This window comes from Cucurbita pepo, chromosome 1 (assembly GCF_057944985.1).
Source record: "Cucurbita pepo subsp. pepo isolate OVF chromosome 1, ASM5794498v1, whole genome shotgun sequence".
Taxonomy (NCBI): Eukaryota; Viridiplantae; Streptophyta; class Magnoliopsida; order Cucurbitales; family Cucurbitaceae; genus Cucurbita; species Cucurbita pepo.
Window position 1 is genome coordinate 19,749,522 of NC_141798.1, and position 25,964 is coordinate 19,775,485.

The following is a 25,964-nucleotide window of genomic DNA, read 5'->3' on the forward strand; positions in this document are numbered from 1 at the left end:
GAATGAGTGCTGACAAGAACGCTGATTCTCAAGAAGGGTAGATTGTGAGATCCCAGATCGATTGAAGAGAGGAACGAGTGCCAGCAAAAATGTTGGACCCCAAAAGAATGGTACAACCTAACCGGACCATGCTAGTGGTAGGATATAAAAGAGAAACAAATTGAAATTCAAATTCATACTCAACTTTAGAAGTGTTGAAGAACAATTGGGTACAATTGGGTCTACCAAACGGGTTCAAGTTCAACGCTGGTTGGCTCGGAGGTTTAAGCGGGCCGACCGATGCCCACTTTCCCTCCCTCTTTCCTCCCTCCCTCCCTGTGTCTTCCTCGTTTCGATCCACTCGGCGGACATCTAATCTGGTTCGGCTCTTGGCAAGTGGCTTTCCAACTCCCACAGTCTCTTGCAGAGCCTTTCCCTTGATCCCTCTTTCAATTTCCCATCCATTTTCCACTCTTAGCTTCACTTCAACGCTTTACCTGCCTTTGTTCTTCCACTTCTTAATCCCCTTTTCGCTAACCTTCTGAAACTCTCGTCTTCAAATTGTATTTTCCATTTCTCTTTTACCTCTTTCTCTTAAATTTAGGTTTTTGGGCATCTGGGTTCATCGATTTCTTCTGGGTCTTTGTGTTCTCTTCCGTTTTTGTGTTGTATCTCTAGGGTTTCGAATTTCCTTGTTTCTGGGTTTCGTTTATTTCTCCCCGTTGTTCACTAATTTAGTTTGAGGAGTTTGTGTTCTAAGGCGATGTCACAAGGGTTTGCGATCGAGCTCTATTTCGATCCGGCACTTGAAAATCAGGTTCTCAAGGCTTGGAATGTACTAGCTCGCCGTCAAATCAGTACCCAACTCATCGAAATTGAATCGCGCCCTCACATTACCCTATTTTCCAGCCCTTTCCTCGAACCCACAAAAGTTGAATCCATCGTTAAGAATTTCGCTTCGAAACAGGAACCTTTGCCTTTGTCCTTAGCGTCAATTGGCAGCCTTCCCAATGACAACAACATTCTCTTTCTCGGTCCAGCGCCTTCGATTTCACTCCTCCAATTCCAGTCCCAATTGTGCGAAGCAATGAGGAAAGAAGGAATTGAAACTGGAGAGGAATATCGCCTTGGCTCCTGGATTCCCCATTGCTCTGTTGCTCAGGAGGTGCCCAAGGCTCGAATGGCTGAGGCATTTTGTGTTCTAAGGGATTTGAAGCTACCAGTATCCGGGTATGCAATTGATATTGGGTTGGTCGAATTTTCCCCTGTTCGAGAGCTCTTCTCTTTTGTTCTTGGCAACACTCTCGAAGCTTGAATCTGATACCTCTTCCTTATGAACTTGTACAACCTTAAATTTATTGTAGCTGTTTTAGAGGTCCTGTTTAGGCGCTAGAGCATTACAAATAAGGATGCATTTTGTATTTCATGTTATGAATTTGATCTCTTTTATATTCAAGTTGAATCTTACTTGCTAGTTCATTTAATAAACACATTGGATTCTGTTGAAACATGAAATGAATGTTAAAGGTTTACACCTTTCACATATAATTTCTCTTGGATAAACGCTGGTTCTTGCAAGTTGCAGTATGCAATGCATCATGAACACCAAAGTCTTATTAAAACTTTCTGCTCTAGATCTAACTCAAAGAGGTATTTGAATTAAACAATGCTTGGTAGATTTCAATCTCATATGTTTGTTAATGAATCTTTGATTCAAACCATATCTCCATGGCCTAACCATTCTGAGTTTCTCTGTTATTACTTGATGTTCATCTCCACTGTATTCATGTCGGTACTCGTGTTTCTTTCTCGTTAAGCATATGCTTTAGCTACCCTCGTTCAGTCTGTCGTTGAGGTTGTCGTGGGTTGATCTGATTCATCTGTTTCCTGAATTATCTATATACATTCTCTGGTTAGTTGTCTATTCTGTATGAGTTTATCAATCGCTTACTCGATACACCTCGATGTGCCTTAGATCACGAGAGACTTACTCCATAGAAAACATGGAGGCTTTCAAGTCTCTATGCCTCATGAGATAGCTAAAAAAGTGATATCAGGGGCTCAAGGAATAAGTTCATACTATAAGTGATGATAATGATGATGTTGAAAGTGATATAAAAGCATTCTTTTTTTTCCTTTTGTACTTATTATATGAATATAATGTTCATTGAATTGTTCATATTCATGTTTTTCTTTCAATTTAGTGAAGATAAACTTCACACCTATTGGACCACTCAGATTGCTCGTAAGGGTGAGTTTTTGTGCTTCATGTCTATATAAAGGCCAAGGAGAAGACGTGCAAGTAAGCTCTCTAACCATATTGAAATGCTATCAATTTTTAGAGTGTCGTATTGGCTTTAGCAAGCCAACGCCACATCAATGTCCTAACTCTTGGAGCCATAGTCATAGCTCTGAGCTTCTGCTTCTGCAGACATGGCAAGAACCAAGCAGGCAGCCCTTGGACATGAAATCTTGTATAAAGTTCATGGTCATTCGAAAGTTCGAATGTTTTTTAAGCGTAGTTTGGGCAAGATCTAAGAAACATACAAGATCAACTTTTTCCGTGTTTCATGAGCGAACTAAACATATTAAAGTGATTTGTCATTTCATTCTTCAGATAATACAACACGGATTTGTGTCCATAGGATATAAGAAGACTCGAGAACAACTGGTGGACAAATTTGTTCGAGATTAGGGGGAGTTTTATAGTATATTAAATAAAAAGAAGAAGCAAGAACAACATCAAAATAACTTCTCTCTTAGACTCAGAATTCCCATTATTTTGTGTTTGAAACCCATATACCAACAATACTATATCGTATCATTATATTGTACAAATTTACTGAACAAAAAACCTCCAAAATCTTTATCTACCAATTTTCAAACACCAAATACCCTTTTGAAAATCTGTCATTTTTAGTTCATTTCTGCCCAGTTTTTTTTTTATAAGGGCCTAAAACACCAAAAGAAACTTCATCAAATTCACTCCGAATGATACTTTTTCAGTTCATTTGCTCACCAATCAAGTCAAAACCCACCACCAGGAATGACAAACCTTGGAATAGCAAGAAATAGAAGTGAACTCCATGTGCTGACAACAAGCTTCTAGCTGATGCAGTTAGCAGCAGAAAAGCAAGAGCCAGTTCTTTTCTATACACCTTGTTTCTCTTCTTCTTTGAACCCATTTGCTTCTCTTGTTGGTTCAATTTACTCAACAACTCGAGTCCCGACTCCGAATGTCTCCTCAGAATCTTCTCCTCGTTTGTAGTTTTCGACTCGCGCTCGGCAAATGCCAGGAAGTCGGATTCGGATGATCGTCCTGTCTTTTTAGTCACAATCCATTCGTATGAACTTCCGAGCTGGAATAGCCCCGAAACCATGGCGTTGAACTTTGTGACAGACATGGTGTTCTCAAACAAGAGGTATGGGATCAAGAAAGGGAAGGATTTAGGGGATGGAAGAATGTTTAGCAATGACATGAAGACTGGGATGTAGCAGATTACCCAGAGAGGCAATTCTGCTTCTGGAATAAACATTGTCAATGGAAGTATGACACAAAACAAAGTGAATGAGTAAAAGGGAAGTATGAGTTTTCTCAGGAGAAAGAACAGGAATATCAAGTTCGTCTTCTTCCATATTGATATCTGCACAATCCAGGCGATCGGTTTAAGCTCAACGAGTCGATCATACGACATAGGAATGTGTTTGAGAGTTTACCTTTGAAGTAATGATGGAAGGAAGGCATAATCTGAAGAGCTGCATTGGACCAGAATGCCAACGGTGTTGCTGCTTCTTGTAAGCTTCATATGATTCAGGCAATTCACACAGCACCTTGACATCATTGAGGAAGATGAATTTCCATCCCTTCAAGTGAGCTCGAACTGCAATATCCATATCTTCCACCGTCGTCCTCTCGAGCCAGCCACCAGATTCCTCAAGCGCTTCCGTTCTCCAAACGCCTGCCGTTCCATTGAATCCAAAGAAATTCAGGAAAGCCCCATTAACTTGCTGCTCCACTTCAAAATGGAAGCACAAGTTGATGTTTTGGAGTCGTGTAAGTAAGTTTTCGTCCCGGTTAATGAACGCCCACCGAGCTTGGACGAGACCGAGCTGAGGATTTCCCTGTTGGCATGTTCAAAACATGTAAGCAAGCTTCCACAAAAGGTTCCGTTGATTAAGAAAAGTTCATAAGTACCTTGAAATGGGGGACAGTGAGTTTAAGGAAATCAGGGTTGGGCTGGAAATCAGCATCCAAAATAGCTACAAACTCATAATCTTTAACATAATCACAAGCCATGGCGGACTTGAGATTCCCAGCTTTATACCCAGTTCGGATCAATCGATGTCTATAAACAATATTAACACCCTTTTCACTCCATGACAGAACTTCTTCTTTGATCAAACGCTGAAGATTTCCATCGTCTGAATCATCAAGAACTTGAATCAAAATCCGATTCCTCGGCCAGTCAAGCTCACAAGCAGCAGCAATTGATTGTGCATAAACCTATTTCAATGGTGATAACAAATCGCAACAGATCAGATCAAGTGTTAGTGCTCCAAAGTGAAATCAGGGAAGTTTTCGATTCATTACCTCTCTCTCATTGCACATTGGGATTTGAACTAGAACCATCGGAAAAGTTGAAGCATCTTCCAAATCATAAGCGTCATCTTGAATGATGGGTTTGATTTTCTTGAATTTGATCCAAAAGCAGCCAACACAGAGAACAAGGCGATCAAGAGATTGGATCATGAACAGAACAATGCAGAATTTAGAAAGCATTAACACCAATGGAGCAATGTAATCAACTCGAAACGAAAGCCAGGAGACATAAAACCATTGGAGAAGCCCATGAACTTCGAGCTCCAATGGCTGAATCATTCGCAGATTCCATTTCTTGAAATGGGCAACAAGTTCAACAATCAAACCGGCAATAGAAATAGCGAGAAAAGCTTTAATGAACCTATACAACTTCCCTCGACTCTTGGAACCCTCTTCGTTAACATCCGCATGAGCAATGCGCTTCTTAACAGAAGCAAACAGAGTCTTGACAGTGATAGCGAACCACGAGAAGAAAAACAGAGCTCTGTGAGCTTTGAGGAGAAGAACCCATGTGAGTTGCTTGGGACTGGCAGCCTTCTGCTTCTCGGGAAGCAACAAAGAATCAGAGCCATTGATTTCCAGTAAGTTCTTCTCGATTGTGACCACAAGAGAGGTGGGAGCCATCTGGGTATGGATTCAAATGAAGAACTGGGAAGAAACAGAGCAAAAGAAGAAACACCCAGATGGGGAATTTTGAGTTGGAAGAAGAAACAAGAGGAGAAATCGTCAGAACAGTGTGATTTGTAGTATTGGGAAGAGAGATCTGAGAAATGGGGTTTAAATTATTAAAGGGAAACCGAATCCAGAAGGTGAGGGGGAGTTTCCCATGAGAGTTGACAGAACAAAACAGAGAAGAAATGGATCTCAATTTGCTCAGCCGAACGACTCATAAAGGAAGAACAAAGGTTTTTTTTTTTTTTTTTTTTTTTCGAAAAAATAAATTTGTTTCTGTCGAGTAGGGCCATTACAATCAGCCCTACTGTAACAGAATAGAACAATTTCAGAACAAAATTAAGAACACCTTTTCAATGAAAACGAAAACTCAAAAAAAAAAAAAAAAAAAAAAAAAAAAATGTAGAAAATTATGTGAAAAATGGTATCTGATCTATTATCTTAACTTTAATGAGAATCTGATTACATTAACTAATTATTATATTGCTAAGGTTTGTGTATGTGATTATGTAATTATTAAGACAACAATTTCCCCTTTTTAAATTATTGTTTTTTTCTCTCTCTCTATCACTTAATCATACTTTCATGTTGTCATGTGGTCTATTATTATGTACATGTTTTTCAAGAACCGGAGTAGAAGTTGCGAGATAAATTCTTTGTATCACTGATGATTTATTCAATGACAAAACAAGAGTAAATGCGCTACACAATTGCTATGTGAGTTTCACAAAAGTGTGATTGTGATACGTAATGCATGTCGATCGGCCATACACCTAATTGGCGGTGGAGGAAGGCCAATATTGGTATTTTGTGGGGGCATATTTTAGATATCATTTTATAGTTGAGTGGGTCACTTATTATACCAAATTAATGGAATGAAATTATATTAATTTTTGAGTTGAAATATGCCCTTTATTGGTATAAATAGTGTCTTTCAATTATTTTATGTTAGTTATTCGGATGTAATTTCGGTTCATTCATGTACCCTTATTTACTCGTGTGTCACGTCTAATTTTTATAATTTCTAGTTTAATAATTCATAAATTTTAAAGTTAGAAAAATAGTAATTTATAGGTTTGACTAATTAATGATATTTAATAGGAGGGAGGGAATTTAATTAAGAGTAAGCTAAGTTAATTTAAGTTTTGCATTGAATAATAGTGAGCTCAGCATCCAATGTCTCACTTTATGTAGATTTAACTCTATGTCATCTAAAGTAAACCATATTTTATTATGCTTTAATATATCATAAATCTGACATTCAATTTTATAATAAAGTTTTCCTCTTAAAAATAAAGAATTATTGCTTAGACATTATCATAATATAATATGATGACCATAATTACCCGATTCACATCTCAATCAATCATTTTCCAAACATAAGCATATGATACTTCTTATCATACGATCTATAATCAGATCAAATCAAACACATGGCCATTTGTCTTGGAATCTTCAATTTGCACACTTCTAAGTGTATTTCGTATAAACTCGACTTCTCTCATTGGCCACACACACTCACATCACCAAATTGCCTGTCTTCTTCCTTAATTACTCGCCCCCATGTGCTCCTAACTCCATAAATCTTCTTCCCTTCCTTCAGTCCAAGTCCAAGTCCAACCTCTATTAGTATGATATTGTTCACTTTGAGTATAATCTCTTATAAATTTATTATGAATCCCTTACCTTAGTGGAACTCCTTTCTCAATAATTCTCAACGTTCCTGCTCGAACTCTACCTCCCCGTTCTTCTCTCTCGAAAGGAAGAGGTGTGTGGTGGTGGGGCGGGAGAGGTTTATAAGAGAAAAAGAAGATAGACAAAGTAGAAACATGTGAGGGTTGGAACAAAGACATACACATTTAAGGCTTCTGCCCTCTCACCAGAAGACCATGCCCCTAAACCCTTTCTCAATTCTCTCTCTCTCTTGGCTCCACCACACCATTTAGAGTCTATCGGTTCTTTTGAAATTTTATTAGTCCCTCTCGTGCAAAAACTTAATTTCAAATATTGGTAAGTTACACCAATTCAAATGACTCTATATTAGTTATAAGTGTCAGTACGATATATACACACCATTAAGCTATCTAAATCATTGTCTTCCATCCGACTTTCTCTCAAAATTTTAAAATGGGTTGGTTAAAATGGTCTCCTATTTCTTACTGGGCTTACTCTCGAGATTTTTAAATGTGTCGGTTCGAGAGAGGTCTCCTCTCCAACTAATGTCTTCTTTCACAATCCACCCCTTTAGGCCCATGTCTTCATTGACACATTATCTCGTGTCTAGTTTCATACCATTTGTAACAACCTAAGCCCATTGCTAACTCTCTACCTTTTTGGGTTTTCTCTTTCGTGTTTCTCTTCAAGGTTTGTGTCTGTTGAGGAAAATGTTTCCACACCCTTATGAGGAGTAAGAAATGTTTCGTTCTCCCGTACGAGTTTCTACGTTTTAACCATTTTTAGGGCTGGCAAGAAAGTGGGCCTAATAGTTATGGGCTTATTAGGCACCCAGAACATAATGTGATTTTTTAAATGATTGAAATATGAATTGTAATCTAATGTTGATTTGTTATATGCAATTGAATGGCAGCAGCACATAATAAGAAAGAGTTCACACAATGATGGCCTCCGAATTCCAAGAAATTAAAGAAGAATACACACAACGCTCTTGTTGCCTATGCATTTTCTTCATACCCATCAAGCCCATATAAAAGGCCATGCCCCATCTTCCCTTTCAAACACACACACACACACACACACACACCACCACTACAAATGGCCTTCTCTAAATCCAAGTTCCTCACTCTCCTTATGCTCTTCTCCACCCTCCACCTTGCCTTCCCCAATCAAGAACCTCTCCACGTCCCCATTGCCCAGAGTGACATCGTCGGCCATCTTCTGCCTTACGCGCAGGACTGCTGCAATTTCGACCACACCGGGAATTGCGGCGGCGGTGTCGGTGTCGGTGGTGGTGGCGGCGACTACAACAACCCTCCTTGTGTGCAAAATGGAGGTGGGTGTGTGCAAAATGGAGGTGGGTGTGTGCAGAATCCAGGCAACAGATGCTGCAGTGGGTCGGGGTGCCAGGGTTCGTCGTGCCCATGGATGGGAGCGTGCCCGTCTTGTGGCTGTGTGAGAAGCAATGTGAAGGTTGAGGGGCAGGTTGAGGGTGATCACATCAGCAGTGAACCAATTAAGACATGAAGCTGAAGCTGAAGCTGAGTGAGGGAGTAGGATCATGTTCTTCATGTCCAACAACATTACTCCCATTAGTCAATAATAATGTCAAAGCTTGCAAATAAAAAGCTTCATGAATTCATGTTCTTCTTCTTCTTCTTCTTATTATGATACCCACTTCAATTTCAATGCACAACTTTCCACTACGTATCCAACTTGATCAGTCACATTGCTTATATACTTTGATTTTTATTTCATTTCAAAATGTCCACACGTGGTAGAAGTTCTTGGGAACATGGAATTCAAATACCCATTTAATGATGATGAAGATGTGTGATATAACAATGGAAAGGGGCCACTCAATTGCATCAACCAAGCTCTTCTTAGCTGTTAAGATGAGTTGCTATTCAGCTGTTGATGTGGACCTCCAATTAAGTTTTCATTAGTATCTACCAACTTTCATGCAACTTTATTTTCTTCTATCAGTTTGAGGATCCAACAACTCAAGTCGGGTTCTTAATACCATTTGTAACAATCAAGTCTATTGCCACTAGATATGGCTTATTTTAGTCCGTTACGTATCGTTGTCAATTTCACGATTTTAAAACGTGTCTAGTAAGGAAAAGAATGTTATGTTCCTCTCTCCAATCAACGAAGGATCCACATAAGAGAACTAAACATTTTGTTACAAGGGTGTGAAAACCTTTTCCCGTGAGATTGATAACAATATGTAATGAACTAGAGTGGACAATATCTACTAGCGGTAGGTTTTGACTGTTACAAATAGTATCAGAGGTTATCACCGAATGGTGTGCAAGCTAGACACAGACCCCAAAAGAATAGATTGTGGGATCCCACGTGTTGGTTGGAGGAGAGAACAAAATATTTCTTTATTAAGATGTCATGCATTTTAAAATTGCAAGACTAACGATAATAAGTAACGGGTCAAATGTGGGACCAAGATAAGATGGTAGCATCACATGCAAATGCAGTAGGAAACTGAAAGGCATATGGATGACATGTTTGGTGAAATCAGTGGAAGCGATGTAAGGTTTGTCCATAGAGATTAGAGTGAGGTGAGAGACATTTGGGTTCATCCACCTGCCTGCACCACGCCGTCGGCACCCAACGTATGGCCGCAACAATCAAAATCCTTCACCTACTGGGCCCTCTCAAGTCTCTGTCGTCTTCTTCTGCTTCTTCTTCTTCTTCTTCAGTTCTCTCTGTTTCTCTCTCTGTTTCTCTCTCTGTTTCTCTCTCTGTTTCTCTCTCTCCGCCATGGCCTTTCTCCTTCTCCTTTTCCTCTCCGCCTTCACTCATTCCGCCACTGCCACTCTCTCCGCCGACTACTACCGCAATTCCTGTCCTGCATTCTCTCAGATCATCCGCGACACCGTCACCAACAAGCAAATCACCACCCCGACCACCGCTGCCGCCACCCTCCGCCTCTTCTTCCACGACTGTCTCCCCAACGGCTGCGATGCCTCCATCCTCATCTCCTCCACCCCCTTCAACTCCGCCGAGCGCGACGCTGACATCAACCTCTCCCTCCCCGGCGACGCCTTCGACGTCGTCGTCCGAGCCAAAACCGCCCTCGAACTCTCTTGCCCCAACACCGTCTCCTGTGCTGACATTCTAGCCACCGCCACTCGCGACCTCCTCACTATGGTTGGCGGCCCGTACTACACCGTCTTTCTCGGCCGAAAAGACGCTAAAATTTCCAGAGCCGCCGCCATTGAAGGCACTCTCCCCAGGCCCTCCATGAGTGTCTCTGAGATCATTGGAATGTTCGGCTCCAGAGGATTTTCCGTTCAGGAAATGGTGGCGTTAAGCGGCGCTCATTCGATTGGCTTCTCGCACTGCAAGGAGTTCACGTCTGGGATCTTCAATTACAGCAAATCGCCGCCCTATGACAGCCATTATAACCCTAGATTCGCATTAGGGTTACAGAGAGCTTGCGCTGATTACCAGAAGAATCCGACTCTGTCCGTTTTCAACGACATTATGACGCCGAACAAATTCGACAACATGTATTTCAAGAATTTGCAGAAGGGGTTAGGGGTTTTGAAATCCGACGGCGGATTTTACAGCGATTCAAGAACACGGCCGTGGGTGGAGAACTACGCTGCAGATGAGAGAGCCTTCTTCGAGGCGTTTTCTCGAGCAATGGTGAAGCTCGGTGGCTATGGCGTCAAAGTGGGAAACCAAGGAGAAATTAGACGCAGGTGCGATGCCTTTAACTGATCTAAATTCGTGTTTGATTCCAATTTCGATTCTATACCCCTCTTTTTGATTGTTTATGATTGATTATTATAAGATCCAAAGTAAAGTGAAGATATCGCCATTGTTCTGTTCCTTGGGTTCATCAAAATCATGAATGAATCTTACGAGCATTCAACTGAAATGAAATAAACAAACCCACAGATCATAATTTTAAGAAATGGAGTTCTTCAGATTGTAATGAACCAGAATGCTTTCACTTGGCATCTTCACTGGGAAGAAACAAAAAAGGAACCAAGTGAAGAAGAACAAGAAGAAAAAGGTTTATTTTCACTAATATTCACAACCCAAAATGATTTTTTTAAAAAATCCAAACTGTACAAATTCAGAACTCCGACGAGTTGGCGGAGGACCTATCCATTCCGTCGACCAGTCGACACCGAGTTTGGCTGCTGCTGGAAGAACCCGAGTCTAGCAGTTCCTCCCAATTCACATTCTCAGCTTCTTCCTCTCTGACTTTCATGGACTCCATGATCCTCTTCACCTTCTCTTGTGATCTCTCACTTCCGTTTTCCTCCACCGCCATGAAAACCTCCATTGCTCCGGCGGTTTTGGCCAGACCTTTGAACCGCAAATTACTGTAACTCAGTTCTAACAGAACCGCCACGCAACTCTCCCGTGTCGACTCGGAGTCCAACTCGTTCTCTCTTAACATACCCACTAAACATTCCACCGCGCCGGAGTTCAACAACGCCGCACGACCCTCGAAACACGCTGCTAAATTACACAATATCAGAAAAATCCGGCCGACCATGAGGCCGGATTTCACCATCCCGAGAAAAACCGGCACCGACCCAAGTTTCACTAGCTTCGAACGGTTGCTCTGAACTTGCGATAAGTGGTACAGAGCAAGAGCCGAGTCGTGTCGGGTCTGCTCCGAGTGGGATACCAACAGCCGTATCAATGACGGCAGAGCACCCAATACGCCGATCGCCGTCTTGTTGTCGTCGTCGAGAGCTAAGCTGAAAATGGCACCGGCGGCATGTTCTTGAACCTCCGGGGAACCCGTTTTAAGAATATCGATCAAATTGGGGAGAAATCCCGACCGTACGATCTTGACCTTGTTCATATTCTCTAAGGACAGATTCACAAGTGCTGCAACTGAATTCACCTGAATGCTGCTGTACCTTGAGACGATAAGAGACCGAAGAGCAGAGAGAATCAAAGGGGAACAGAGATAAAGCCTAGTGTCCTCTCGAATTCTCGTGATTTTTCTCAGCGTAACCACACCCTCTTCAATCTCAGTAACCTGAGGGCTTTTGAGCTTCGCGAGGATCTCTTCTTCTTCAGTGGAGTTCAGAGTAGAGATCTCACTTTCAGAGGAAGAACTCGGTCGAGTCGCGAGAGGAAGGGGCAGACTCGGAACGGCGGCGACAGATTGATCGGAGCTCGGGTAGAAATGAGATTCCCGACGAGTGACATCGGTGGCGGTGTGGTTGAATCGAACCACAGGATTCTCTGCAACCCCTTGAATCAATTCTTCATCGCTTTTCCTGTGGTCTGCCATGAACTTACCAACGAGCTTTTCGGCGGAGGAGAAATCGAGTGGCTTTGGGGGTTCAGAGGAGGAGTTTTTACACCAGTTGAAAATGGTAGATTTCAGAGCCAGATTCGGGATTACAGAGGTGAAATCCGGCTTCGAACCATCTAACAAAGTCGGCTTGAAGCCTAAATCTTTACAAACTTGAACACAGGCGGCCTCGAATGTGTGGCCAGAGGAGACAATTACAGGGTCCGCCATTAAAGACCCCGAAATGGGACAGCGCAATTCTTTCGGTATTTCCTTCAATTGGGGTTTGGACGAAAATGGGGAAGAAGACGACCGACTGAAGATCCGCCATTTCCGTGTAGGACTACTGGTTATCTCTGAAACTGCAACCGATGGAGAATTTTTCTCGAAAGCCCAAATAGGTTGAGTATGTCTATGGACCATAAACTTCATCAAACCCTCCTGAAACTCCATTTCAGACTTCCAGTCTCTCTACAAAACCCTTTCAACGACCGCAAAGAAGATGGCCTCTGTGACTCGTCAATGAAACGGCTACATGAATTGATCCTGAAGATCCATGAATTCTGTGGGTAACTGAACAGCGGCTGAGTTTTGGTGAAGTTAACAAATAACTAATCGTTGTTCTAAACTAATAAAAATAAATAGGTAAGAGAAAACCCTCATAATAAATAGGCAAAGCAAAGAAATTTAAATTTCTAAAATCTTTTTTTTCTACTCACCTAAGAAATTTAGAAAAACCCTCATATTTATGCTACAATCTTCCAATAAAATGATAAATTGATTAAATATCAGTGGACAGTCAATTCAAACTGTAAAGAAAGATCAAGAACATTGGCCACACTACTTTCTCTTCCTAACCCTAATTCAAATCTCAATTATGTCCTTTTAACTTTACAAAAAGGGTTCTTTTGTGCACAAAGTGGCAGATGACTTTTTCTTGACTGTTTCCTAAGTTAGTACCATATGAGATGTGTTTGGCCCTCCCTTTAGATTCCAAACAAAAGCCTATCCTTGGTTATTAATGAAAACAACCATATAAAGTTCAAATAAAAATTCCAACTAAAGTGGTGCAACAAAATATGATCTCTAAAACACCATATTGCCCCACTAAAGCCTGTAATAAACCGACCTTAGGAAAGGTAGTTTTCCTAAAGATACAATGAGAGAACTTGACAGTGCAATTAACTACAAACTCAATTTTTTTATGGTATGAGATTAAATAAGTGGGTAAAGGGTAGTACCTTTTAACTCTTTACTGCTTTCCATTCTTCTGTAAGCCAAAGCAATTAGTCCACATGTTACCACTCCGCTCTGCTTTCACTTCTCTCTAAGCAATAAACAAAACAATCCATTTGGCTTTATTCTCAATGGACTTTCAAGGAGGCATGGATGTAAAGTGTAAAAGCAAACTATTTAAAAGTAACTGATAGACTTTCTAAGAGCACTCTATCATTGTCATCGAGGAATCTGATGCTCTAATTCCAGTAAGGTCCAACATCACTTTTTGAACAAATTGAAAGAATAAACACAGATCAAGTTCACATTAAGAGAGGAGAGAGGAGAAAACCTTCACTAGCTACCCATGTTCTTTTCTTACAGAAAACTCCCCTGTTTTCTTCAGATGAAAACAGAAGCAGCCACGAAAGATCATCACCAGAAACGTACACTACATGTGGCCGATCTTCTTGATCTCCTCTTATTCAGATGTTAATAAGAAAATAGTAGCCATTGAAGCAAACAAGCAAAGATATATGAAGTACCTTTTCGACTGGTGTGGCCAGTCACAATTCCTTCTTCCACAATGCTCTAGTTTGTAGCATGAGTAGCATCAGCAGAGTCATAATGAAGCCTTCTCGGTCTGTTCTACTACCTGGCATGTGAGAGAACGCACAAAAGCAACAAGTCTCATCTCAAGGTTCAAGCGTATCGGTGTAATTCAAGACGTGATGAGTTTCAAAGATTTGTCATCTAGTTGTGTTTTATGAAATTCTAATCTAATGAGACCTAATGAATTGGGTATTGATTTATTCCATTCTCAATACCTTATGAATAGGGTATTCAATGACTCCACTCTCAATAAGTAAATTGTTAAAAGTTCTATCCACGCATGCTAAGAACAGCACTAGTAAGGCAGAGGTCAATGAATGCACTATACACAATTGATTCTGCTGCTTAAATTTATCCTCAAAATGTTCATACATACAGATAAAAACATCCCCAAAGAGGGCTCTAATTTACAAAAGGAATACACCCGTAAACATTTCAGACGATAGACACAAGTGATCCAGAACTCTACGCTCGTCCAATTGAGAATGGTGGTGGCGGCCGCTGCTTAGAACGGGGCAACAGGGCAAGAAGAATCTTTTTCCTTGGTCCCTGTTAAATAGAAGTATCAAGTGAGGGTTCAAATTAAATTTCCAATGCATACAACAAGCTTGGATGATATTGAAGTTCCAAGTGAAATCATTAAACTAGACTAGTTAGGAGGCAACTACCACGTACACTGGTAAACTAGTTAGGAGGCAACTACCACGTACGTATAGAGTACTTTTATCAAATGATTTCATAGTGCATATGACACATTCTTCTTTGGCAGTACTAATAATCAGATAAATGATAATGCGACAGATGAAAACAACTACATAAACAATATAACATAGAAACCAAGCCACTTCAGACTATGGTAGTATTATTGACCCTATCAGTATCCTTTAGGAGCATTCGTTTAAGGTTTGTATGGAAAAACGACATCTAGAAATAAGATGAATTTGGTGGTACATAGATAGAAAACTTCAATAATACTGCATTAGTTGAATGGATCTTTGCTTAGGATTTCATATCTTCGTTATTGTATTAATAAATTAGTAAAATTAAGTAAAATAAACCAATATAGTATGAACAGAAGTTTCAGAGTTGATAAATTAGTCATAAATAAGTTGATTTTTTTTTTTTTTTCTTTTGTTGTTGTTGAGAAGATTCAAACCTCGTCTCTGTCGAGATCATGTCTTAACTAATTGATGTAATCAATTCAAGTACAATAAAATGGTTGCTTCTTCAATGAAATTAGTTAATTTATCAGTTAACTAAAGTTAACTAAAATGACGTAAGACAAATTAGTAATTATTCAATATAATTTTAGTATCAATCAATATTAGCAGAGTTATTTTTTCAGTTAAGTATAATCAAAGTTAGAGTTCAAAAATTTGAAGTCATTGAAAAATAATTTAAAGATTAGGTAATTTTAACGTTACAAAGTAATTTATCAAAGTGTAGCAAATTAATTGATTCTGGAATTCAGTAATTATGAATTAAAACTAATTTACAAGCCCTATCTATCTCATATCCATTCCCATGAAAAATAGCTTTCAATTTTATTTAGTATACTCAAGCAACATTAGTAAGGCCTATAAAATTATAACACTTGGAAGCTCATGGAACATTCAAAATTCCAGTCCAGGACATGTTGAATAAATCCTAAGGCTATTCACTCGCAAACCCAACCCTTTGTCAACTTAAACTTGATGGTATGACACGCTAGTTCTCAACTAACAGGGTTTATCAAAATCGCAGTTAGGCAAGCACGCCACATACAGGACTAAAAGTAAGTCGGAAAGCAAAAAAATGTTTTTTCAATTAGAGTTTGAAAATCGTAGAAGGCCAGGGAAATGGAATTACCATTGGTATCCCCAACTCTTTAAGATCCTTGTCTCCCATCTGTCTCAAAGCTGTCATATCAATCTGCAAGATACAAGCATTAAAAAGTCCATAAACAAGCATAAGGAACACCATACATAACATTCATATGGTAAGAGAAACCCATTTGTTGTATGCTACAGAATCTACGTTCTACATCTTATAACGTTTTCTTTTTAACCAGATATAAACTTCTGATCGATTAATGAAAAAGAACTTTAACTTTCAAGAAAATACATACATTCGGCAATACTGAAAAACAATATACAAGCAGAGATGACTTACTTCTTCTGCCTGAAAATGAATGGAATATTTCCCCAAACCAAGTGAATTCAACAAGCCAGCAACAGAAAGAGAACCCTCCCCCTGTAAACAATCATTAACAAGGCTTATCAACAAAAGGCTCAATCCGGCATCAAAGATGAGCTAATCTATAAGATTATAGAACTTAATAAATTGAGTTGGCACATTAAATTAGGCCAATAAGCAAAACGGTCAAAGGGTGTACCATTGTGGAACTTCTCTGCATGCTGCCACTTATTGGTGGGATATCCTTAACTCCCTTGCCAGATACAGGGAGGGCGGCTTTCATTTTCCCAGGAGCAGAGTCTACAGACCTATAACTGTCAGCAACGCTGTTTTTGAAAAACCATTCACCTCTTGAACGATCAGCTTCCATCATAAATGAGGTTCTCCTAAACTCATCATTGTATCTAGGTGGTGAAAGCCCCATGGACCTTTTCATGATCCCATCTGGGGATCTAACTCTCAATCTATCAACATATGAAACAGCACTTTTCCTCTGCGACTGCTCTAGGTATAGATCATCGGCACTTTCTCCAGCATGTGGTCGCCTTATAAGATTGCTCCCTCGAAATTCATGCCTACCATGTAATACATCTCCACTAGTTGAGGCCAGCGAATTTTTTGATAATTGATGGTGTAAGCTCATCCTCCGGTGTTCTTCTCCACTACCAAATTTCTTGGATTGATTTTTGCGCATAAGTTTCAAGCGAAGATCATTTTGACCAACTCTGTAGGCTTTATTCAAATAAGAACAGAAGTAATCATGAGATCAAAGAAAACCAATACGTGTAGAAAAACATACAATAATATAAGCAGAGAATTTGCCAGTACCGTCTTTTCTTTCACCATTTGAACTCCAGGGAAAGCCATCTCCACGTTGCCTGCAAAGAGAATACTCAACTAAGGCATGCAAAATTCAGAATATATACTAGTTCAAAATTCGTAGATAAAATGAGGAGATTCATAAAGAATACAAATCCACAAAGTAATCATTGTATGAAAAATCAAAACTCCAACGACACAAAATATACTTCATAAAAAGGAACGTTATTATCTCTACAGCAGCACTTAAATTAGGGAGGTCTCAAGAGCATGAAATCAAATTAACTGAAGAAATAAGTGGCCAACAATTCGTTCAATTTTTCAAGTTAAAGTACACCATAAATGCAAGAAGAACCAACAAGGTGAAAGCTGAGAACAACTGAAAAAATACAGACTTACCGGAGATATGGGCTACGAAGAAAATAAAAGAAAAGGAAGAATGCCCGGATAGGTATATGCTAGTAATAGTCAATACAGAAGTAGAGCAAAAGAAAGCAACCTCTTATTCGTGGACGAAAACAAATCTTCAGCATTATCAGCTGATCTCTCAAGATACCGTTTTCTTCTTGGCTCGGATCCAGAATCAATGTTCGATTGTGCGAAGTCTGAGGCTATACCTCCTCTCTTTATCACCTGAAAACGATGCGATCACAAAACGAAAAGCTCAGTAAGTGCAATAATCATCGATGACATAACTGGTACAAGAAAAACTAAAGGCAAACTCGAAAAATCTCTGGTTTCCTATTTACTTTTTAAAAAAACGCTTGAACAAACTAAATGCGATTACCTGACCAGAGCGTCCGAGAGTGATGGTGACTTGGGGCCTCGACATCTCCGAGAAACGAGCGCGGTAGACCTCTGAAAAGGTCTGAGGGATCAACCTATCTAGCTTTAAAACAAAGAGGGATGGAACAGAATGAAAGGTAGAATTGAAAATTCATAAGCAGAAGTGCAACGAAACCCTAGAATAATAATCAAACTGTTGTCAGGAATTGGGAAAGGAATGAAGAAGACGATGATGTTGAGGGGCGCGCGCTTACGGTTCGCGGCAATTGTTGAGCCAATTGGCGGAGTCAGTGTGGGCTGGGCTACAACGCCAGGGCACCTGAAATCGAAAATCGTAAAAGACCGAAATTTCGCATTTATATGAATAGTTTCTTAAGGAAATTACAAAAATATTTTTAATTATCCATAAAACAATATTACTATACTCAAAATTTCATATTAGTTTGTATTTATTATTTTTCTTGAACAATAATCAAATCAGAATTAAAATCTATTTAGTTTTAGGAGGTACTAACAGATATTATCATTAGAATTAAATTTACAATTTAACATTTAAAATATTTTCAAATATACATTAAATTTACCGGCTAAACTATATAAACTTTGTAAACGTACTCGACATTGCTACAAACTCCATTGACTGAATTAATTTTATTTCATGCCCTAAAATAAGATATTGCGACCTGTGCCAAGGTTCTTGTATTGGGATGAAAATTAGAGCCTCCTAAACATTATTCCTACATATTTTTTTTACAATTCATTGACTAAATTATAAAAAAAAATGGTTTCTTTTAGTTTTTAAAACTTGAACTAAGGATTTAGAAAAGAAAAAAATAAATGCAAAATTCTACATTGTTCAAACCTCAAAATTACTCGGGTGGAAAATCGAACTTAAAAACGGAAAATTCAAGTAAGAAACTGGGGATTTACATTATGCTCACAATAGAATAGGAATAGCAACATCTTTATTGATTATAATTATTATTACTTTTCCAATCGCTCATCTCGAAAGTAAAAGGAAAAGGGTATAGGGTTCTTTCTCCTAACTCATATTTTTCACCACTAACAACTCCTGCATTGGATCCTCTCCCAAAACACCCATCCATGTATGGTTCTAGCCAAACTAAGCCAAACCAAATATTGTTGGGTCAAAACTTACATGTTACAAATACCATGGAAAAGAAATGTAATCATTTGTCAGTGGCAGATATGGCACAACAATTCATGATCTCATCAGCATGTAGTGTTACATACATAATTATACTTGTATATTTCCACCCCTTTCAATCATCATAGCACAGTATGAAGTACTGTGAATGAAATTAACAAGTGGAAATTGAAGGTTACATGTTTGCTGTTGTTGCCTTGATATCTTCCATGGTGATCACCTACAGAAAAGAGGAATCAGAAATCCAACGAGACCAGGAAAAAATTATTCACAACAGAAACAATGGATAGTTGCAACATATGCAAAGTAAATAGCCATAATATTTGCAGTTTAGCTTAATATTCAATTTTTTCCGGCTAAAAGAACTTGTGATAATTCCCAACTTCACATTTAGCATAGTGTTCAAGGAGTGGAGCTTGTTAATGAAATTAATAAGAAAATTCAGTTGCAATCTGGAGTGGTAATAGTGTCTAACAATAAATCATACACCTTCAGGTAAATTGAATTGTCATTCAGTCTGTAGTCATTACATTGAGATTCTTTCCATGAATTAGAAGTATCAGTATAATCTTTCAGATCAAGAGTAACTGATAACAATTACCTGGTCGTTGCCTGCAAAGTCGTTCTCAGGAGTTAGGAAAAGCATGCAGTGACACTCTTTCCTGCCAAGAAAAAATTAATTTTCAGACCAGATGTGCCTGATATGGAATAAGATGAGTAACAGCGTCCTATCATCTACATTTCCTTGTTTCCTGAAACATTCCAATATCCAAGGGCTTTGAAAGTCAGCCTGTTATTACCATATTCCTGGTATCGAATATAACACAAAAACAACCTTACTCGCTAGAGTGAACAGCTTGGTTATGTGTGACTAACCGACTAAAAATTTAGTTTACCAGCTGACCATGGGAAATAGTTCTAACAAAGTCAGTTTATGAAAGATTTAAACCCTGCTCTTCATCCGCGAAAAATCAGTATAGGGCTCAAGGTATTTACTTCCAAGTTTAATAACCTAGTACTGTAAATCTCAACACCCATCATCTTAAGAAACAAATTAAAATGGATAGCCATAATCTCCCACCCCTTCTATTTTCCTTCCTCTTTCATAAGAATAAAGACTTATAAAGCCGAATCATCCTAATGCAGATCATTCAGTCAGTCAATAAATCAAGTGAGAAACGTTTTATGAGTATAATGCAGACAGGCAGGTATATAGTTTCATGAATTCCAGATCGCAAAAAAGAAACTTCCCGATGATATAAGTGCATATTTTACCTTTCTCTCATTGGAACACATGGACAATTCCAAAAACCTTGTGCAACCTCAGCAGCTTTGTCATCATAATGCCTGAAAAAAAATAACCAAACTATTTAACTCTGAATTAAAGATAGTTTGAACTACCATTAGTTCCAGAAAATATTACAGGATTTCTACAAAGCATTATAAACACTGACCGACAGGGACAGAGTGGTGCACCCAATGTATCTTTGTGATCTGCCAGTCCCTGTTTAGATCTAATATGAGCTTCTCTTACACTAGTTACAGATCAACGACATTCAATCAATTTCATCTAATGTCGATACAACTGTACCCATAAACATAATGGAGACTAAAAACAAAGATCCATTAGTACAGGTTCATCGAGTTATAAACTTCTGGAACTTATGCAATCAACTTGCCACAGTAAAACTAAACTCTTCCATCATGAACTTTATCAGCAATGTCAAGAAAAAATATTTCCAAAGAATATAGGTAATCAAATTTCCTTAAAAGTTATCGTCTACCTGCGGGAGAACAGACCTATCAAAGTTTCTTCTCCTCTATTGCTTCACAAACTAATAAATAATTGCTCAATTTGAGAACGAGTAACTAGAAAACCTATCAATTCCTTACGTGCAATCAATGAGATGTTCCATAAAGGTCAACAGATAAAACACAATCATGTAAGCCACTCAAACAACTTCATGACTACAGAAATAAGACAGAAAAATGAAAATTCCATTTATAAGTAACGGAAATAACACCACAAGAAAATCTCAGAAAATAACCTTGATTACAACAGCAGTAACCCCCTTGTCCACACAGAAATACGTTCCTGACTTGCGAGCATACTGCTCCGAGAATTTCCTCATTATTTCGACCGACTTGTCGGACGGTTCCCCTGAAGTAACAAAAAAATTACATTCGAATTATCTATATCCAAAAGCGGTAGACAGGAACAATAACAAGAAGAACAACTTTGTTGTTGGACATCTAAATGAATCCACAGAGAAAGATACAGCAAACAAAAATTGGCGCTAGAATGTCGAGATTTGAAAAGATAAATTCCAAACAACAGTAGAACAAGATTTAGAATCAGTTTAAAAAACCGGCTATAATTACCTTGAGCTCGAACGACATGGCTGTGACGGGAACGTCCGGTGGAAGAACCGGAGAGTGGAACGGCGATATTGAACGACAAAGCTTGTAGAATCATTAGGACAAAGCAACGGAAAACGAGGAAGAGAAGAAATCTGTAAATTGGGAGGAGGAAGAAGAAGGATAATCTGTGGATTTGTTCATAGTTATTTCTTTTTGTTGTTAAATATTGTGGGAGTAAAGGGATTATAATTGTAATTAATTTTCTGAAACGAAGATAATTGAATTTAATAGAAAAATTTGGGAGGACGCCATTCCACACATCCCAAATATCAGGGAGCGAGCTCTACGAACCACTCGGTTCGGATTTGATCTGATTCCGGGCCTTGGGCCCATGACAAACCCGTCATGTCATCGGCCCAATTATAATTTTTTTTTTTTTTAATTCTATCTTCGAATTTGAAATCAATGAAAAAAAAAAAAAATTAAAAAATTAAAAAATTAAAAATAATATTGATATCATGCCAAAAATGAGTATAAAAAAATTCCATTAAGGATGATGGAAGAACTTTTCTCTCTATCTATGAATTTATGAATTTATGTCCACTAGATCTTAGACATAATTATAGGATCACGAAATCTTATCGAACATAGAATCACAAGACAATGCCAGGCTTTCAAATTATTTAATTTTGATATATGCATATAGTAACTCAACCTTAGCTTTGTTTTTGTCCTTCATGCAATTTTCTTTCAAAAGGGCTCCCAACTCCAACCCATATTCATCACACACCCATCTTAATTTGTCTCTATATTGTCGTGAACATGGATTTGAAATCATGTCTCCAAGTGATGTTCATACTCGTCGCCTCCATAGCACCCCACGCCATCATGGCGCGCCATCTTCACACCCACAAGTTGTCCTCGTCTATATTTCCCCAACATCTCGTAGGAAGTGGGAAGGGCCACAACATAGAAGGAATCCACAACGTCAGAGCCTTCCTCCAACGTTATGGTTACTTGAGCACAAATGTGGATACCAAAGGCAACGCCTTTGATGACAACTTGGAATTCGCCCTTAAATCATACCAAAAATTCTTCAACCTCAACGTGAGTGGCATTTTGGATGCGGAGACTTTGGAGCTAATGTCGCAGCCTCGATGTGGAGTTCCCGACGTGTTCATCAACGAGACAGGCGGAGACGGGAACGGGGACAGGGATCACCCCATAGGACTTCATTACAGATTTTTCAATGATTCGAAACCGAAATGGTCGGCGTCCAAATACAATCTGAAATACACATTTGTTAGGAGTTTTCCGGAACAGTACAAGAGTACAGTGGTTCAAGCCATGATCAGCTGGAGTTTAAACAGTGTATTTGCATTCTCAGAAGGTAGTACGGACGACACAGATGTTAGAATAAGCTTTGAAGTAGGAGAGCATGGAGATGGGCATCCTTTCAAGAAGGGAAGTGGAGTATTGGCGCATGCTTTTGCGCCTGAAGATGGGAGACTTCACTTCAATGCGTGGCATGCTTGGGCGGATGGAGCTTATCCTGATAAGTATGATGTGGGGAGTGTGGCATTGCATGAGCTTGGACATATTCTTGGGCTGGGCCACAGCGACATTAGAGATGCCGTCATGTGGCCATCTATGCGTCCTAATACGAAGAAGGAGCTAAGCAGCGATGATGTTAGTGGAATCTCGGCTTTGTATGATTGATTTCAGGAAGACTAGCACAACAGTTTGGAGATTCATTTGTTCCTTGTTTTCACCTTTAACACAATTGGAACAAGTTGCTATGCTATCTTATGCTGCAATTCTATAGAAATAAAGCTTAATATAAGAGATTGCTTATTTTGTTATTGATGCAAGCATTTATCTTTTACTTTCTATACATCATTTCTTACTCAATACTTGCTAAATCCCATGGTTCGTTGGCATGTGCCAGCGACCCCACGGGGTACCGTCACCATGGTCATGTCCTTCACAACGTATAGTGTGATTGGATCGTGCATTGATGGGGGCTTGTAGAGATGTGTCTATGGGATGGGGGTGGAGACGAGTTCTCCTTCTATTTCAATTTTCATTATTTCAAAATTTTCTATTTATTTTTGCAATATTGGTAGGAGATTCTCCGTGAAGATCAGATCTCTCATCAAAGATTGACAGATGGGGACAGAAAATCTTTGTGCTGTCCTCATCTTCATTTAGCTAAAGAAAAATCTCTCCTTCCTCCTTCGTTTTCGCATTTCAATATGAATTCTCCACCTTCTTAAGATAGATCCCGCCAATTAAATAAACATCTAAAGCCGAGTTTTAGAGCTCCATTTTATAATGAATGATATAAATTGATTTAGGTGAAAGTTCCAATTTAGGAATTTAAGAAAGAGTATAAATTAATAGGCGAAATTAAATACGTCTAAAAAATAGTCTTAAATTTTTATAAATTTTAATTAATACTTTTAAACTTTGAATAATGAATTAAAAAATATCCTTAGAATTAAAAAAAAAAAAAAAAAAAAAAAAAAAAAAAAAAAAAAAGTTAGCAGTAATTTTCAACTTTTTTTTAGTACAAAAATACCCTTATTATTAATACTATGTTTAAAACGAAATTTTAAAAGTAGCATAAACGTGTTTCTTCCTTAATAAAAAAAAATCTAACTTTTTTATCGGTCTATAAACCCTTCATAAATTATCTCCAAACTTTTTAATGTGGATTTTGAAAGTTTATAAGTATTTTTTTTTTCTAAAAAAATTAATTTGTTAAGACCCTTGGATCTGACAATATTTTCTAACTATGTGTTTAGAGTCTAAGAAGATAATATTTAGTAAAGGTGGACTTAGAATTGTTTCAATTTTTGTTCTTACCTTAAACAGGAAGCAAGTAGGAAAAGAATCCATTGAAGATGATGAAAGAACATTTCTGTCCGTGTATAAATTTATGTCCCCAAGATCCTCTATTTAATTATAGTATCATGAAATGGACAATGCCTGGCATTCAAATTATTTAATTTTGATGTATGCATATAGCAACTCAACCTTAGTTTTGTTTTTTCTCCTTCATGTAATTTTCTTTTAAAAGGGCCCAAAATTCCAACCCATATTCATCACACACCCATCTTAGTTTGTCTCTATCTTGTCGTGAACATGGATTTGACATCATGTCTCCAACTGATGTTCATACTTGTCGCCGCCATAGCACCTCACGCCATCATGGCGCGCCATCTTCACACCCGCAAGTTGTCTTCGTCTATATTTCCCCAACATCTTGTAGGAAGTGGGAAGGGCCACAGCATAGAAGGAATCCACCACGTCAGAGCCTTCCTCCAACGTTATGGTTACTTGAACACAAATGTGGAGACCAAAGGCAACGTCTTTGATGACAACTTGGAGTTTGCCATTAAGTCATACCAAAAATTCTTCAACCTCAACGTGAGTGGCATTTTGGATGGGGAGACTTTGGAGCTAATGTCGCAGCCTCGATGTGGAGTTCCCGACGTGTTCATCAACGAGACGGGCGGAGACGGGAACGGGGACAGGGATCACCCCATAGGACTTCATTACACATTTATCAATGATTTGAAACCGAAATGGGGGACGTCCAAATACAATCTGAAATACGCATTTGTTGGGAGTTTTCCAAAACAGTACAAGGCTACAGTGGTTGGAGCCATGCACAATTGGAGTTCAAAAAGTGGATTTAAATTCACAAAAGGTAGTGCGAATAAGGAAGATGTTAAAATAAGCTTTGAAGTAGGAGAGCATGGAGATGGGCATCCTTTCAAGGAGGGAAGTGGAGAATTGGCGCATGCTTTTGCGCCTGAAGATGGGAGACTTCACTTCAATGCGCGGGAGGCTTGGGCGGATGGAGCTTATCCTGATAAGTATGATGTGGGGAGTGTGGCGTTGCATGAGCTTGGACATATTCTTGGGCTGGGCCACAGCAGCTTTAGAAACGCTGTCATGTGGCCATCTATTGGTCCTAATTTTGTGATGGGCCTAAACGACGATGATGTTAATGGACTCTTGGCTTTGTATAATGGATTTAGGGAAAAATAGCACAACACTGTGGAGATTCATTAGTTTATTGTGTTAGCTTTAACACAATTGGAACAAGCTGCTATGCTATCTTATGTTCTAATTCTCTCGAAATAAATAAGCTTAACAAGAGATTGCTCATTTTGTTATTGATGCAAACATTTGTCTTTTACTTTTTTTTTTTATTTCGTATTTCTCTTCTTTGTACTTAGTTTGGATATGTCGTCCCGTGGTTCATAGGCATGGGCCAAATCTCCCCCACGGCCAACGAATGGAGTACCATCACCATGGTCATGTCCTTCAAATCTACCGTGTGATCGGATCATGCATTGATGGAGGCTTCTAGAGATGTCCATGGGTAGAGACAAGTTCTCCATTCTTGCCTCCTATTTCAATTCTCATTACTTTAAAATTTTCTATTTATTTTTATAGTATTGGTGGAGATTCTCCGTGAAGATCAAGTTTCCCATCAGAGATTGACAGAGATTTGGTGGGGTCAGAGGTTGGAATAAAGATGGGGACAGAAAATCTTTGTCCCTGACCTCGACCTTTAGCTAATAGAAAGAAATCTCTCT

General features: G+C 38.9%; 7 protein-coding genes and 1 pseudogene across 9 annotated transcripts; 4 read left to right on the top strand and 4 right to left on the bottom strand.

Annotated features, from left to right (window-relative positions):
* The first annotated feature begins 189 nt into the window (after nt 1-189).
* LOC111810600 (uncharacterized) lies at nt 190-1,435 on the top strand. Its single transcript, XM_023697333.2, has one exon. It carries the CDS (start codon nt 743-745, stop codon nt 1,292-1,294), a length of 552 nt encoding a protein of 183 aa, XP_023553101.1. The 5' UTR covers nt 190-742; the 3' UTR covers nt 1,295-1,435.
* A 1,286-nt stretch (nt 1,436-2,721) lies between these two features.
* On the bottom strand, nt 2,722-5,251 carry LOC111810589 (xyloglucan glycosyltransferase 4). The gene is made up of 4 exons (XM_023697322.2): nt 4,571-5,251; nt 4,175-4,483; nt 3,697-4,101; nt 2,722-3,623 (listed from the first exon to the last, which is right to left on the bottom strand). The coding sequence occupies exons 1-4, from the start codon at nt 5,201-5,203 to the stop codon at nt 2,982-2,984; spliced, it is 1,989 nt and encodes a 662-aa protein (XP_023553090.2). The 5' UTR covers nt 5,204-5,251; the 3' UTR covers nt 2,722-2,981.
* Nucleotides 5,252-9,661: 4,410 nt separating this feature from the next.
* Nucleotides 9,662-10,761, top strand: LOC111802295 (peroxidase 31-like). Its single transcript, XM_023686609.2, has one exon. The coding sequence runs from the start codon at nt 9,704-9,706 to the stop codon at nt 10,667-10,669; it is 966 nt and encodes a 321-aa protein (XP_023542377.2). The 5' UTR covers nt 9,662-9,703; the 3' UTR covers nt 10,670-10,761.
* Nucleotides 10,762-10,853: 92 nt separating this feature from the next.
* On the bottom strand, nt 10,854-14,224 carry LOC111802278 (U-box domain-containing protein 40 pseudogene; annotated as a pseudogene). The gene is made up of 2 exons (XR_015422339.1): nt 13,976-14,224; nt 10,854-13,542 (listed from the first exon to the last, which is right to left on the bottom strand). The product of XR_015422339.1 is annotated as a U-box domain-containing protein 40 pseudogene (transcript).
* Nucleotides 14,225-14,367: 143 nt separating this feature from the next.
* LOC111802287 (uncharacterized) lies at nt 14,368-18,176 on the bottom strand. Of its 2 annotated transcripts, XM_087126595.1 has the most exons (8): nt 18,077-18,176; nt 17,824-17,925; nt 17,536-17,669; nt 17,046-17,095; nt 16,417-16,949; nt 16,194-16,274; nt 15,891-15,953; nt 14,368-14,591 (listed from the first exon to the last, which is right to left on the bottom strand). In XM_087126595.1, exons 2-8 carry the CDS (start codon nt 17,866-17,868, stop codon nt 14,508-14,510), a joined length of 990 nt encoding a protein of 329 aa, XP_086982721.1. In that variant the 5' UTR covers nt 17,869-17,925; nt 18,077-18,176; the 3' UTR covers nt 14,368-14,507. The 2 variants fall into 2 exon arrangements, with proteins under 2 accessions (XP_086982721.1, XP_023542365.2); XM_023686597.2 differs by having other exon boundaries at nt 17,824-18,153.
* Nucleotides 18,177-18,991: 815 nt separating this feature from the next.
* Nucleotides 18,992-21,594, bottom strand: LOC111776310 (ferredoxin-thioredoxin reductase catalytic chain, chloroplastic). Its single transcript, XM_023655768.2, has 6 exons — nt 21,373-21,594; nt 21,039-21,151; nt 20,445-20,494; nt 20,266-20,337; nt 19,592-19,652; nt 18,992-19,210 (listed from the first exon to the last, which is right to left on the bottom strand). Exons 1-6 carry the CDS (start codon nt 21,464-21,466, stop codon nt 19,166-19,168), a joined length of 435 nt encoding a protein of 144 aa, XP_023511536.2. The 5' UTR covers nt 21,467-21,594; the 3' UTR covers nt 18,992-19,165.
* A 635-nt stretch (nt 21,595-22,229) lies between these two features.
* Nucleotides 22,230-23,181, top strand: LOC111803743 (metalloendoproteinase 1-like). The gene has a single exon (XM_023688305.2). The coding sequence runs from the start codon at nt 22,240-22,242 to the stop codon at nt 23,068-23,070; it is 831 nt and encodes a 276-aa protein (XP_023544073.2). The 5' UTR covers nt 22,230-22,239; the 3' UTR covers nt 23,071-23,181.
* Nucleotides 23,182-24,564: 1,383 nt separating this feature from the next.
* Nucleotides 24,565-25,412, top strand: LOC111803987 (metalloendoproteinase 1-MMP-like). Its single transcript, XM_023688660.2, has one exon. The coding sequence runs from the start codon at nt 24,565-24,567 to the stop codon at nt 25,408-25,410; it is 846 nt and encodes a 281-aa protein (XP_023544428.2). The 3' UTR covers nt 25,411-25,412.
* Nucleotides 25,413-25,964: the final 552 nt, after the last annotated feature.